At 38.4% G+C, this 16,376-nt stretch overlaps 1 protein-coding gene across 1 annotated transcript in view; it reads left to right on the forward strand.

Moving 5' to 3' along the window:
- The window catches only part of l(2)k05819 (transmembrane protein 94-like protein l(2)k05819), an 809,128-nt gene that overhangs the window by 207,272 nt on the left and 585,480 nt on the right, over positions 1 to 16,376 (forward strand). The window contains exon 7 of the mRNA XM_090377739.1: positions 13,733 to 13,838. Coding sequence (XP_090233865.1) covers positions 13,733 to 13,838 — 106 coding nt within the window. The remainder of the gene's footprint in view (positions 1 to 13,732; positions 13,839 to 16,376) is intronic.

The following is a 16,376-nucleotide window of genomic DNA, read 5'->3' on the forward strand; positions in this document are numbered from 1 at the left end:
AACCAGTGAAATCATTTGCCAAATGGGGCAGAATGCATGTTGTTAGCAGTGATTTCTAGCCAATATGCAAATATATTCGATCCGTATTTAAAGGGGTAAAAATAAATTATGAAATGAAGTTATGAAAAGCTATCATGTCGTCTCATCAGGGTGGAATTAAGAATACTGAACAGTGTTGCATGTTGCCGCTGACTGCCTGAGGGGAGCTATTGGCACATGTGCACGTGAGACAATAGAGTTGGCACAGCAGCATATATGTATGCATACCTACGCTACAACAACGCAGCATATATGTATGCATACCTACACTACAACAACGCAGCATATATGTAGAGTATGTGACTAGGCTATTGAATGAATTTTAACATGTACAATAAATTTTTGATTTGAACTGAATTGAAAACCATGTTATAGTGAAACCTGTGCTGTTTGAAGCCATGCTAAGCGAGGTATTGCTATACTATTATTGGTGGCTATGTGTAGTGATTCAAGCCATGAGCACTGGCGGTAATCACGTGAATAGTCGACGATTTCAATATCCCGTTGGGGATCCAGATCGTGCTGCTCCACCCAATAATGTTCGGCGACTGCGGAGCATTCAAAATTAGCAGTTCACAGAGTGACCTCATGCTAAGAAACCCGATCTTTCAATTTTCTACCAGACTCACTTACATTATGTAGATGAGTCTGTTAGATCTGAGCATTAGGTGGCTCTGCGAACCACTAATTTTGAACGCTCCACAGTCGCCAAACATTATTGGGTGGAGCAGCACAATCTTGATTCCAAATGGGATATTAAAATCGTCGACTATTCATGTGATTATTGCCAGCGCTCATGGCTTGAAGCACTACACATAGCCACCAATATAATAGTACTATGAATTGCACACGTGGGAAAGTACACTTACACCCTATTACAGAATGTACTATATTGCAGTGTGATGGGCACTGCCGATCATCACATGTATGTAATTCTGCTTACCAACACCAGACTCGTGATACACGATTATGCCAAGCTCACTTGTGCTGTTGTAACCATTAATATGTACTGAAGTACACCATTCACAGACTAGCTGATGAAGAGGTACTTTGTTTCAAAAGCTACTATGTATTTTAACGCTTTTATTATATTATATTATATTTTAACTCTTTTATCTTTTTGTATTTTAATGCTTTTATCTTATTGTATTTTAATGCTTTTATCTTTTGTATTTTAATGCTTTCATCTTATTTTATTTCTGTTTTATCTTATGTATATATCATTTTTATTTTAATAAATTTATTTTAACCAGTTAGTCAGTCGTCGCAAGAAACTTGGATAATATAATGCAACCCGATGCACAAGGCCTGTTTTCTAATCCTCAGTGAAATTTGAAGGACTGTGCTATCATTTCATGTGTTTTTTATGATTTAAACTGCTTAAATAATTCCATGCTCATAACAGAACAAACTTTTTCTTTTTGGAGCTCTTGATTGGCCTTTCCAAAAGCTTAATTGGTCATTGTTTAAAAGATGAAACATTGCTGTGATGGCCTGTTTAAGGATCACTGGTCCCTCATCAGATAACAGGTGTCTCTAATACAGTAATCACACTTTACTAGGTGGTAGATGACTCTCATCAACCAGTGCAATACCACCACTTTGCTTATTGGAGGCTTGAAGTGGTTGAACCCATGTTTAGTCTCTAGAGCTAAGTTCCAGTCAACCCTTCCCCATCTGTTCCATCATGGAGTATGTTGATGACTTTTGAGGTTATGATGAACATCGTGGCGAGATCCAATGTTTCTTACATTTCAAGGTTACACCTCTAAAATGGTGTTTGCAGGCGGGCTGCTAGTTAGTACACCGGACCGAACCTATTGGTAATTCTCTAGGAGGCTTCCGGATCAGTTAGTGTATAATCTTGCTGCCTCTACTCTGCCAGATAGTGACTGGAGGGAGTCCGAGTAGTGTGTATGCGGGGAGCATTGTTGAGGCCACGTTATGTCAAGGATCTGGGTATATTCTTACCATTTGCACATCTCCAGTCCATGGGTACCTCCCCTGAGTCCAAGGAAGCTCTCATAATTATGGCTAAGGGTTTGGGGTTTGCTTACTTCCTTTGCTGCCTCCTTTAATATAACTGGATAGATCCCATCCACCCCAGGTGCCTTTCTTGTGTTTATCTTCAACAATTTCTCCTCCACTTTACTCCCAGTTATTACAAGATTCTCTAGCTTACTGCCAGAGTTGAATACACCTCTAGCATTCCCCTCGCTGAATAACTCCTCATGTGTGAATGTCGATGCAAAATATTCATTTAGTTTGTTAGCTACCTGAGCAGGATCATCAACAGTAGACCCATCGATATATTGTGGACCAATCTGAATCATCCCCTTCCTTCTAGAGTTTACATAAGTAAAGAACTCTTTGCTGTTTTTCTTTGCATCCCTTGCCAAAGATTTCTCGTAATCTGCCTTCACCTGCCTAACCTGCTTTGTAACTTGGTTACAGATCAACTTGTATCTATCATACTCTTCTGTGTCACGTGTTAATTTGTATGTATCCCATGCATTTTTCTTTTCTGCCATATGTCTCATTAGTTCATCTGACATCCATTTAGGCCTAAACCATGAACAATATTTCTTAGTTGGTATGTAAAGCCTAGTAGCTTCCAAGATAAGTTTTTGAATGCTTCCCATTTTGAATTTGCTGTTGGTAACATCATCAGTTGGTCCCACTGTATAGAATTTAAATACTGTCTCAGTCCATCATAGTCGCCTTTACGAAAGCAATAACCCTTCCCTTTACCCCTAATGGTAGTTACCTCTTTGAGTAAATCCCACTTCAGCACACTGTGATCACTACCACCTAGTGGTTCATTTAACTGCAGATTCTTAATGCATGGAGAATCACTACTGATAATCAAATCAAGAGTATTACTCCCTCTAGTTGCCTCCCGAACATGCTGATTAGAAAACAATCATCCAATAAATCCACAAAAGCCTTGCTAGTGTGTGAGTGACCAGCCCCCAAATTCCAGTCAATATCTGGGAAATTAAAATCCCCCCATTATAAGACTCTGTGATTTACTGATCCACTCTATTTCCCTGTACAGTTTCTTATTATACTCATCAGAGTCATTAGGCCTATAGCACATTCCTACTTTCAATTTTGATCTCCCAATGCTTATGTCCCACCAAACTGACTCGACACTGCACTGTCCAGCGATGTTGACTGGCTTCACTTCCATGGATTTTATGTATTTCTTAACTAATAGCATAACCCCTATTCCCTTCCTATCCTTTCTGTAGACATTGTACTCCCCAAATTCCAGTTCTGCACTCCTTATATCTGTGTGACACCACATCTCTGAAATTCCAACAATATCTGCCTTTGATGTTTTGAGCAATACCTCGAATTCATCAAATTTATTTACTAAACTCCTAGCATTGGTGTACACGCAAGTATACATGCACCTGTTCTTTTTCTTAGCTACCCTAACACAACCCATGTGTTTACTTGTACCCCAATGATTCTCAGCAGTCTCTGAAATATCCTGCATCTTATTTTCCAGGCTGCTGCTCATTCCAATTGAAGCAGTGCAAGAATCGCTTTCACCTCTGCCAGTGGCTACTGTTAATCTTTTAGTCCTTGTATCTCCCCAATCTAGCAGTTTTCTGACCCACCTAACACTGCCTCGATAGCATCAGCAAACATTCTTGCACCCTTTCTATTTAAGTGTATCCCATCCCTGTAGAAGCAGTCTCTCCTGTTAACAAGTAATTCAATGGAAAAGTTCGGTGAAACACAAGCAGTTGCTCTTGACATCTCAAAGGCTTTCGATCGTGTTTGGTCTAAAGGTCTTCTAAACAAGCTTCCATCTTATGGTTTGCCAACTGTTTTTTGTAATTGGTTATCTAGTTTACTCTCCGATTGCTCACTGAGGGTAATGGTAGATGGCTCTCTGTCGTCTAACTACCTCACTAATGCTGGTGTCCCCCAAGGTTCATTTCTTTCCCCCACTCTTTTCCTCTTGTATATTAATGACCTTCTTCCATTGACTGGAAATCCTATCCATAGTTTTGCCGATGATAGCACATTGCATTCCACTTTCCATTTTGAGAAACCTTGCCCTGCTCAATCAGCTTCAACTTCTCGAAAATATGCTACCAATTCCTTAAATGCCGATCTCCAGTTGGTTTAAGACAACTTAACTGATTTCATCCTTTCTAAAACTCAGTCTTGTCTTGTATCTCGCAAAAAGGTTTCTTCTGCTCCTACGCTTATCTTTGGTGACACTCCGATTTCTAGGCAAAATGATATATCTCTTTTGGGGATTACCCTGACTTCTAATCTCTCTGGGCACAAGCACATTACAAATATTGCTTCCTCTGCATCTAAAAAACTTGGTTTTCTCTTTCGCTCTCGGCGTTACTTTTCTTCCAAACAGCTGATCACTCTGTACAAATCGAAAATCCGCCCTTCCATGGAATATTGTTCCCACATCTGGGGTGGTATCCTCAAAACCTCTCTCAGGCTTCTAGATTCCATTCAGAAGAGGGCAGTTAGGTTAATTAATGATTCATCTCTAACAGAGTCTCTCCACTCACTGTCTCAAAGATGTACTGTTTCTGCTGCATGCCTCTTCTACAGATATTTCCGTGGGCACTGTTCTTCTGAATTGGCTTCTATAATTCCTGCTCTCTCTTTCAAAACAGTCTGAACACGTGCCACAACCAGCTAACAACCATTTACTGTCCAACTTCATGCTGACAGAACGAACTTTTCATCTTTCTCATTTATTCATTCAACTGCCATTTTCTGGGACAACCTTCCTTCCTTCATATATATTTCCTGAAAATTACAATCTACAGAAGTTCAATTTCAGTGTCAACAAATATCTTCTTTTGACTTCTCAACTTTCAACCCATACACAGTACTAAGTACTATAGGTTCTAATACCTCTCGTGTTTGGGGTTCACATAAAAAAAAAAAAAAAAAACAGTTGTAAAGAAGGTGTTCCATGTAAACTACAGTGCAATGTATGAAGTCATTGCTTCATAGTATAATATGACTTCTGAGAAGTGGCAAGTGATGCAAGAAAGCAGGCTTATACAGTAGAAATTTGTAGACTCATCCTTTAATGTTTTTACTGCTGGCTGTAAAAAACACCTGAAAGGGATGGATTTTCTTTGATCTATAGGGGCCTCCTGAGGGTGAGAGTTCCTTTTTAGGGTATTTAGTCTTTCTGTGGTGAATAGATGAAGGTTTCGTGGCCTTAGCCAAGCAACAGTGGTGGAAGTGGGGATGATGCATATCTATGTGTCTGTTGAAGTTTGTAGAGGGACTAACCACATCAGGTTTCCACAAATTCTCACATCTCCTGTTGTCTCACTGTGCAATAATTAATGGGACAGAGGGATATTAGGCTTATTGATTTTTGCTCAAACTTCCAATATGGACAAATTATAGAATGGGAAAAGTGTGAAAATAGTAGAGACTCGGTATGAACCCAACATGTAATTTCTGGCAGGAGAAATAGTGCAGTGTTGTGCATTTTCTATGTGTTCACAGGCCAATTTGCATGTTACTGGTTGAGAAACCAAGAATAACCTGTGGGGGGAAAGAACCTGCTTCCTCTGCCTGAGATTGAAGAGGGCTTTATAAATTCCTCCAGTCTGTGACAGGACTCAAATTAAGACCTATTCAGATTGGTTACAAGTGGCAAAATCAGTGTTGTCATGGAGGACACGTGGAGGGGGATGCTTATATCATCAATTCAATGAGGCATCAACAATGTGACTGTTGGATTGACTTGTATTAATATTGACAATTGATGCAATGAATCAAGCTCACACATCATCGGTTAAAAAAAATAATAATAAATAAACAAAAAAAGCCACTTCCTACATTACCTGTTCACACCCCTTAAAAATTTGTCTCCTCCCTCCTTAAATTTATTCAAACTACCTACTTCCACAACAAAGGATGAAAATTTGTTCCAGTGGTGAAATACCCTCTAGTAAAAGTGAATTTCTTCATTACTATCCTTCAACTATTCCGTCTGAATTTAAATTTATGCCCATATTATGTGTTCTGAGCAAGAGTAAGCATGCCATCAACATTTATCTTACTTAATCCATTCGAAGCCTTAAAGATTTTGGTCATCTCACAAGTACCAACTATCCAGAAGTTGCAATTTGCAGACCTGTAGTGTTTCTTGGTTAGAGCTTCCTTTTGTTCCTCTCACTATCTCGTGCTCTACTCTTCTCTGCCTCCATTCTAAGAGACCCACATCCTTCTTAAAATATGGCTTCCAGACCCATATACAAGATGTGAGTTTACCATTGACTTGTACAGCAGAATAATTATCCCCTCATCCCTACTGTAAAAAGTCCTGAATATCATTGACAAAATTACTGATTATAGGCCTAATGACTCTGATGAGTACAATGAACAGTTGTGCAGAGAAATTGAGTGGGCCAGTAAATCAGAATGTCTTGTAATGGTGAATTTTAACTTTCCAGATATTGACTAGAACTTGTGAGTTGGGCACTTGCATTCATGCATTAAGAATTTGCAGATAAAGGAACCACTAGGTGACAGTTATCACAGTGACCTGAAGGGGGATTTACTTAAATATGTAACTACCATCAAGGATAAAGGGAAGAGTTTTTGTTTTCTTAAAGGTGACTATAGTGGTCTCAGACAGTTTTTAAATTCTATACAGTTGAATCAACCGATGATGTTAAAAACAGCGAATTCTAAATGGGAAGGCCTCGAAGGAATTAATCTTTGAAGCTACTAGGCTTTTCATACCAAATTTTAAATACTGTTAAAAATTTTGAACTAAATGAATGTCAGATGAACTAATGAGGCTCGTGGCAGAGGAGAAAAATGCATATAAATTATCAGGTGACGCAGAAGCCCATGGCTGATATAAGTTAGTCTGTAATCAAGTTACAAAGGAGGTGCCAACCGGGCTAGCCGTGTGGGTAAAGTGCCTGCCTGGCAACCCAAAGGGCGTGGGTTCGAATCCCGCCTCGGGCTTGGATCAAAGTACTGCAAAGACCTTGGGAGGTGCATTATGGCCACAGAAGCTGATGCGCCAACAACAACTACCAACTACCAAAAAAAAAAAAAAAACAAAGGAGGTTAGGCAAGCAAAGGCTGATTATGAGACATCCATGGCAAAGGATGGAAAGAAAAATAGACTTTTTTACTTTTGTAAACTCTAGAAGGAAGAGGATGATCCTGCTCAGATAGCTGACAAACTGAATAAATATTTTGCATCTACATTCACACATTAGGAATTCTGTAAGGAAAGGGGAGGACAGACGTTTACTAAACTCTAACAGTTTTTAAGTTTAACAGGGCGCTAAACGATTTTGTAGTAATGGAGAGTAAAGTGGAGGAGAAATTGTTGAAGTTAAACATAAAAAAGGCACCTGGGGTGGATGGAATCTAACCATTTATATTGAAGGAGGAGGCAACGAGGGAAGTAAGCAAACCCTTAGCCATAATTACGAGTGCATCCTTAGATTCAGGGGAGGTCCTCATGGACTGGAGATGTGCAATTGTATCCTCAGTTTGCAAAGGGGGTTCAAAGGGTGACATGAGTCTTTCCAGACCTGTTAGTTTAACTTCTGTTCGGGGACAAATATTGGAGTCACTGGTTAAAGAAGTGATGCAGGACCAACACTGCAGTAATAGTTCAGACACAGCATGGGTTTGTTAAGGGGAAGTCTTGTCTGATCAATTTGATTGGATACTACAATGTGGTCACAAAGGAACAGGATGCAAAAAATAATTTTGATATCATATACTTGGATTTCAGGAAAGCTTTTGATACTGTTGCACCCGGAAGACTGCTGTACAATTTGGAGTGGTCTGGCATTAAGGGCAAGTTGCTGCAATGAATAAAGGGATGGCAGAGAGTGGTAATAAATGGACACTGCTCTAGGATTTAGGGAAGGTCCTTATGGACTGGAGATGTGTGAATGCTTCCCCAATTCAGAAAGAGGCATAAACAAGTGACATGAATAATTCCAGACGTGTTAGCTTAACTTGTGTTCCAGCTGGGTGGTTGATTGTTGGAATAAACTTTCATCTGTTTTTGTGGAAGTGGGTAGTTTCAATAAACTCAAGGAAGAAGTAGACAAACTATTGGAAGGAATGGACAGGACAAAGAACTTTCCACATCAATGGGAAATTTTTTTTTTTTTGGCTGATGATTTGCATCATTTGCTGCTACTAATATTAGGACAGTGATCTGCAGAATTATCAAAAATGTTCATTCTTTCTGAAGGTATTCTTCTCTCTTCTTTCAATAACAAAGACTGAAAATTTTTGTCTACAAGGCCAAACACCTCTATTGCCTTCATAATCACACAGAAGTTGGTTAACTGTTCAAAAACACCTTGGCTTTGAAACTGTCATGATCACAAGTTCTTTCAGTTTTTTATGACATTGCTTTGCAACATAACAGAATATTTATTCTTTCTTTACTTAAATTTACTCCATTAGAAAACTCTCCTTGAACAGTAAGTGTTTTGTGTGGGAATAAATTTTAATTAATTTGAACCATAACAGCTTTGTATTAACAAAACAAAATAACAATTTATTTCTCATATGTTAAAACTGGACTTTATAACATCTATTTACTGAATTTTATAATAAATGGATGTTACTTTTGTTCATTTTACTAACCCCTCTCGCAGCTTTATAAACCTCAATTAAGTCCCCTCTAAGGAACCAGGTTACCAAGCTCTGTAGCCCACATAATCAAAATCTTTCCTCCTACAGTTGCTCTTTTACACAATGAATTGCCCTTTTTTTGGACCCTTTCAAGAAGTTCAGTCTTTTTTTAGATGAGGTATCTGTACTGGACACAGTATTTCAAGTGCAGTCTTAAGTTATTTTGTGGTTGCTGTTCCTGAAGTTTAAGATTTTGCTGCATTAAAACATAGCTGCCACTTTTCTGAACCATTCCTGAAGCCTGTTCACATCATCCTGAAGGAGCACTGCTAAGCAACCATCATTAACAACTCTTCCAATCCTTAAATCATCTGCAAATTTTGATATCACTCACTCTGGGCGCCTCTGTAGCCAGGTGGGAAGGAGCAGCAGTGCGTAGCACACGCTTCTTGATTAGACCGGGGTTCGAGCCCATCGCCACCAAATACGGAGAATGCGGAAAGGTCATGGAATGACCACCGCATATCCCGGAGCAATATGGCCTTAGTTGCTAATGCTCCTAAAAACCAAACAACAAAAAAATCACTCCCTCTTTCCTTTCATCAGAAACAACAGTGGTCCTTTGAGATTCCATTTCTGATGTTACGCTAATCTGAAGAATATCCATTAATCACAAACTTCTGCTCTGCATTCCTGCAATCTATCTTAGAATCTTGCCAGTAATCCCAACATGGTCCAGCTTGTACAGTAACTTCTCATAAGGGACTGAGTAAAATGCCCTGCTGAAATTCAAATAAACTATGTTGAAATTGTTCCGTAAATCCAGCTCATTAGTAGCTGCATCAAAATAGCTTACCAATTTACTTAAACATTATTTTTACTTAACAAAACCATGTTATGTATTGTTCAGAATACCATTTCTGTCTAAATGTCCCTGGATTGCATTCTTAATAATTCCTCTTAAGATTTTCCCTACCAGTCTATCAGACTAACAAGTCTGATAGACTGGTAGACTTCTCTCTTCCAAGTGTTGTTATTGATTTTTCTGATCTCCCAAGTCCAGTGATGCCCTCATAATTAACTTCTATGCTTCAATGCACTCTCTGGCTGCCCCCTTCAAAATTACTGGGTATATACCATCGAGTCCAGGAGCTTTATATGCCTTCTTGCTTGAAAGTTGTTTTTTTGCTAAATAAGCTTCTGAAATTTCATATTGTTAATTTCCTGCTTTCCAGCTTCACTTACACAGCCTCTGCTCACCATGAAGTGTGTTTCTTAAAGATTGATTTGAAGTGCTTGTTTAGATCATTAGCTATGTTTAAGACTTTCTCATATACAGTACACAAGGATCTGATCTGATTTTTTCTTTTTATTCACATACAAAAAAAAAAAAAAAAAAAAACCCAAACTTATTCCTATTTCCTATTCTTTGCTCTCTTAGCTATTGTTTTCAATCTTGGCTGTGCTAATCTTTTTTGTTTATGTGTATATATATATATATATATATACACACACATTTAAAATTGTCTCTAAACTGTTTTGATGTGCTTAAAATTGTCTCATTAATTTAGAGTTATGCAATTCATCACAATTTTTAAAATATTTGTAGTGAAGGAAAATTAACTTGTTTGAATTGGCATAGATTATGCAACATACTATTCATTGTAGTTTTCATTGATACATGTATTACATCCATTGTAATACATGTATCAATGTATTGTAATACATGTATCAATTGGAGTCATTTGTCAATCCCCCAGAATAATTTCCATAATTAGAGAATTTGGGATATTGTGGCAATCTGATGAAAGACAAAGTCAATTTCTTGAGTTACAACAGAAACAGGCCTCAAGCAATCTACCCGGATAGCTGTCAAATCCCAGCAGCATACAACAGTTACCGTCTAAACCTATCAGTACCACATATAACTGACTATACAACTTGCTTGGATTGCCAGATAAGAAAAGCAGTGGTAGATGGCACTCTCCAACAAGTACAGTCAAGACAATAGCAGAAAACAGTCATCATCAAATCATAAGCCCTAGGAATTAGCATTAGTTGAGGAATATGATGCAAGAAAGCAAGCTTATACAGTATCAGCCAAAAAAAAAAAAAAACCCCTTTCCATTTTACCCATCCGGTTACTCCAAATGTTTGTGTAGTTCAGCCTTAAATTTATTTAAGCTATCAACTTCCACAACAACAGATGGAAGTCTGTTCCAGCAATCAACTACCTGCTGGCTAAAGGCAAACTTCCACACATCTATTCTACAACTGTCTTTCCTCAATTTGAATTTGTGCCCCCTCAGGTTCTTAATCTGAGTAAGCGGAAGTATCCCGTCACCATTGAGCTTGTTCAAACCATTCATACACCTCGCAGGTGCCTAGTCTTGAAGACCTTACGAAGAAAGGCTTCAAGATCTGCAACTTGCAGATCTTGAAGCCTTTCTTCGTAAGTGCACCCCTTTGTTCCTCTCACCAATCTTGTTGCCCTTCTCTGTACTCGTTCTAGCAACTCTACATCCTTCCTAAAATGAGGCCTCCAGACTTGTATACAGGACTCAAGGTGTGGCCTGATCATTGCCTTATACAAAGGGGTAATCACCTCCTTGTCTCTGCTAGCAAAATTCCTATATATCATTAAACTCCATGACCTGCTTTGGCAGTCCATTTGCACTGCTCAAAGAACTTCATATCTGACTGCACAATTACCCCCAGATCTTTTTCATTCTCCACCTCCACGAGTGTAGCACACAGTTGGTATGTTTCTCTTGGGTTACTGCTACCCATATGGAGTATTTTGCATTTGTCAATGTTAAACTTCAGTTGACACTTCTCAGCCCATCTGCCTAACTTTTCTAGATCCTGTTGCATTAGCATACTGTTTTTACTGTCATTAACAATCATGCCAACCTTTGTATCATTTGCAAGCTTGGACATTCAGCCTGATATACTTTCATCGATATCATTGATAAATACACAAAACAGCAATGGGCCCAGCACCAAACCCTGGGAACTCCTCTAATAACATTAGTCCACATTAGAGCAGTGTCCATTTATTACTACTCTTTGCTGTCTCCCACTCAACCATCCCTTTATCCACTTCAGTAACTTGCCCTTAATGCCATACTGTTCCAATTTGTACAGCAGTTTTCCATGTGCAACAGTACCAAAAGATTTACTGAAATCCAAGTATATGATATCAAAATTATTTTTTGCATCCAGTTCCTTTGTGACCACATCATAGTATCCAATCAAATTGGTCAGACAAGACTTCCCCTTAATAAACCCATGCTGTGTCTGAACTATCTCTGCTATCTTGTCTAGTGTATCACCTCTTTAACCAGTGACTGTATTATTTTTCCCAGAACAGAAGTTAAACTAACAGGTCTATAATTATTTGTGTCACCCTTTGAACACCCTTTGTGAATTGGAGATAGATTTGCTCATCTCCAGTCCATGGGGAGCTATCCTGACTCGAAGGATGCTCTTATAATTATGGCTAAGGGTTTGCTTACTTCCCTTGCTGCCTCCTTCATTATAAATGGATAGATTCCATCTGACCCAGATGCCTTTTTTATGTTTAACTTCAACAATTTCTCCTCCACTTTGCTCTCAGTTATTACAAAATCACTTAGCTCCCTGTTAGTTTGATAAACTTCTGGCATTCCCCTCCTTTAATAACTCCTCATGTGTGAATGTAGATGCAAAATACTCATTCAACTTATTAGCTGCTTGAGCAGGGTCATCAATAGTCCAGCCATCTATGTTAAGTGGACCAATCTGATTCATCCCCCTCCTTCTAGAGTTTATATAAGTAAAGAATCTTTGCTGTTTTTCTTTGTGTCCTTTGCCAAAGATTTCTCATAATCTGCCTTCGCCTGCCTAACCTCCTTTGTGACTTGATTACCGACTAGTATATATATGCCGTAGACTTCTGTGTTGTCTGATAATTTATATGCATCCCATGCATTTTTTTTCTCTGCCACGAGCCTCATTAATTCATCCGAACCATTTAGGCCTGAACCTTGAACAGTTTTTTTTTTTTTTTTTTTTTTTTTGATTTGGTAGTTGTTGGCGCATCGGCTTCTGTGGCCATATTGCACCTCCCATGGTTTTTGCAGTACTTTGATCCAGCCCGAGGCGGGAATCGAACCCGCGACCTTTGGGTTGCCGGGCAGGTACTTTACCCACTCGGCTAGCCCGGTCGGCACCTTGAACAGTGTTTCTTGGTATGAAAAGCCTGGTAGCCTCCAAGATTAAGTCCCCGAAGGCTACAACATTTAGAACTCACCATTGGTAACATCATCAGTTGATCCCTCTGTATAGAATTTAAAAACTGTCTGAAACCACTGTAGTCACCTTTACAAAAACAAAAACCCTTCCCTTTACCCTTGGTGGTAGTTACATCATTAAGTAAATCCCACATCAGTACACTGAGATCACTGTTACCTAGTGGTTCCTTTATCTGCAAATTCTTAATGCATGAATAATGACTGCTGAATTTTAGTGCTCTTCTGGGATGCCAGAATTGCCCTTTCCAAATGTAATTTGAAATTGTTTTCTATACAGATGATGAGAAAATGGTATCAAATGAATAACGAGCACTTCTTGAGACAGCCACCACAATAATTTCTTTGACGTCTAGAACCAGGTCAGATACCAACCACCTGATCTTGAGTTTGTAAGGATTGTAATATTTCACCAGTGTAATGTGTGTATGTGTTTTAAAAATAAAATTTTAATCTTTAGTAAATTGATTTAGAAAGTGAAGAAGGAAGAACCCAAAGCTGCTTCCAAAATGGGTGGTGTGTTTCTTATTTTGTTTCCAAATTAAATAAATATTTTACGTGCAGAAAATAGGGAAAGTGTTACTTTAAACATTTGGTTAATATTTATATAAATTATAAATGTATATATTTTTAGCATTATCATTTCATGTCAAAGTCATTGCTTTGCTATTTCAATATATTAAAAATAATAATAATAAAAATTTATTTTAAAAATGCAGCTGTGCAGGTGAATAATAACTTTATTTTTTACTGTTTTTCAGGCTGGCTCTTCAGCATTCACTCTATCGTCCTATCACACTATTTAATAAAGAGCAGCATACCGTGATATTTAACTATTTGGAGCGCGTCATCATTCCTATTGTTCTTGTATGTATTTATTAGTATTCTTACAAAGCATTTTAAACTCATAATAAAAGATATTTCCTGGGATATAAGCCACACTTCTAAAATTGGTGTTTTTAAAAGGGTTGCACAGCATATAATTCATTTACTTAATGAAAAATGAAATAATCGTCATCGGATTGTCTAAATCAGTACAGATACACAGTTTGTTATACGACAGGTAAAATGTCTTAAAATTATCATCCTGCGACCTGGTGACTGCTAGTAGTTGTAGTCTAGCTGCTGTTAGAATGCAGTATTTATTTATTTAGAAATAAAGACTTCCTTTATCTCTATGCAATATCATAGTGAATTTAGAAATAAAATTAGTAATTGCACTTGCTTTTCCACTATATGCTCATTGTACAAATGAGCACATTTTATTTGCCTGTATTTTTTTTTTACATTCTTTCTGCTGTGAGTAAGATTTGTTTAGTAATGTAACTCAAAAGGCTGAAAGCTACTAAATGGAGAATATCAATTTGTACATTAAGCATACAGTGAGCATATAGTGAAGAAAAAACTGCCAAATGAATTTTTGGAAGGTTAACCCTGGCAGGACTGAACAGGGTTAAGTTAACCCTGTTTCAATCCCGCCATTTTAGGCTTTTTTTAAGCCTCTTTTGAAAATTGCGCCCGTAAAATTAACTAATTATTTCTATAATTTCTACTCTATCTATAAAATTGAAACTCTCAATATACATAAACAGAAGTGTTTTCTTTGATTTCCAAACTTTAAATTTCAGAAAAAATTGTTAATTAACTTGAACAGCAAAACTGTACAATCAAGTATGTATTTTTTTCATTATGCCCACAAAAACAAGCAGGTGTTTACCTTGATTATAGAATGTGTCACTGCATTCGTTTGAATTTCCTGTGTTTGCATGCCACCCCTGACTAAAACAAATCAACTTACATGGAGCTGTGAGTGACACAGAAGGTGCTGCCAGTCATTGTTACCAAGGTGATACTGGGAGGGGGGAAAAAAGTACACTACTGTTTCTTGGTGTAAGAAACATAAACCAAAAGAATTGCAATGAATTGTTTTTGGTCTTTGAGGTCGCAGACATTCTCTAAGATATGCCAGACAAGCTGTACTTGCTACCTGGGAGTCTAAAACGCTGATGGAACTGATATTCGGGTGACACTCAAGTCAAGTGGATCCAATTTCGGCGAAGTCCGGATGGTCTGTGACAGCCAAATCCTCTGCTTGCACCTTCACGATAGTGGAACTGTTAGTAATCCTGGGTATAACCTCCATGCACAAGCACACTGTTGGTGACTATCCAGGTATGAACCTGGATGGTCACCCACAGTGATGGTCACCCACTTAAATAATGCCATATCCATAATGCTCATAACAGAAAAAAACCTTTTCTTTTTGGAGCTCTTGATTGGCCTTTCCAAAAGCTTAATTGGTCATTGTCTAAAAGATGAAACATTGCTGTGATGGCCTGTTTAAGGATCCCTGGTTTCTCATCAGATAGCAGGTGTCTCTAATACAGTAATCACAACTTACTAGGTGGTAGATGACTCTCATCAACCAGTGCAATACCACCACTTTGCTTATTGGAGGCTTGAAGTGGTGGAACCCATGTTTAGTCTCTAGAGCTAAGTTCTGGTCAACCCTTCCCCATCCCTTCCATCATGGAGTATGATTGACAACTTTCGAGGTTATGATGAACATCGTGGCGAGATCCAATATTTCTTACATTTCGAGGGTACAGCTCTAAAACAGTGTTCGCAGGCCGACCGCTAGTTAGTACACGGGAACGAACCTATTGGTAATTCTCTAGGAGGCTTCCAGATCAGATAGTGTATAATCTTGCTATCTCTACTCTGCCAGATGGTGACTGGAGGGAGTCCGAGTAGTGTGTATGCGGGGAGCATTGTCGAGGCCACGTTATGTCAAGGATCTGGGTATATTCTTACCATGTGTACGCCAGATCCAAAAATTTCATTACTTCATACAGCATGTCCCACTCACTTTTTGTTACTATTGAATACACCATGAATTGTCAAACTAATAGAGCAAGCTTATCTGCGAAAAGATCTAAACCTCCCAAACACTTCCTAATTCTTTTCACAAATATACTTGGTTTCAATTCTAATCTCAACGATGTCCATTTCCACTTGCAGTCTGCCAAACCCCATGTACTTTTTCTGACAGAATCGCAGTTATCGGTTGATTCAACTACTGTTCATCTCAGATGCCAAAATTATTCGCTGTATGATTCCTTTCGCCTCAAAGGTGGTACTTGTGCATATGTCCGTTCTTATATTCCCTGTCAGAGACTTGGCAATTTGTAATCTCCTCTCTTTGATCTTCTCTGGCTTCAAATCTCTCTACCTCATTGTGTCAAATCCATCTGTTTTCTCTACTGTTCTCCCAACTTCACTAAACACTTGGAGCTCTTTGACTTCCTCTCTTTGCAACTTGACTTTCTCCAGTCCAATTTTCCTTGGCGATTTTAATGTTCACAGCTCCAGCTGGTTTCCATTTTCTAGTCAGACCAACCCAGC

This window comes from Mastigoproctus giganteus, chromosome 7 (genome assembly GCF_048544385.1).
Source record: "Mastigoproctus giganteus isolate SK-2022 chromosome 7, ASM4854438v1, whole genome shotgun sequence".
NCBI classification, from domain to species: domain Eukaryota; kingdom Metazoa; phylum Arthropoda; class Arachnida; order Uropygi; family Thelyphonidae; genus Mastigoproctus; species Mastigoproctus giganteus.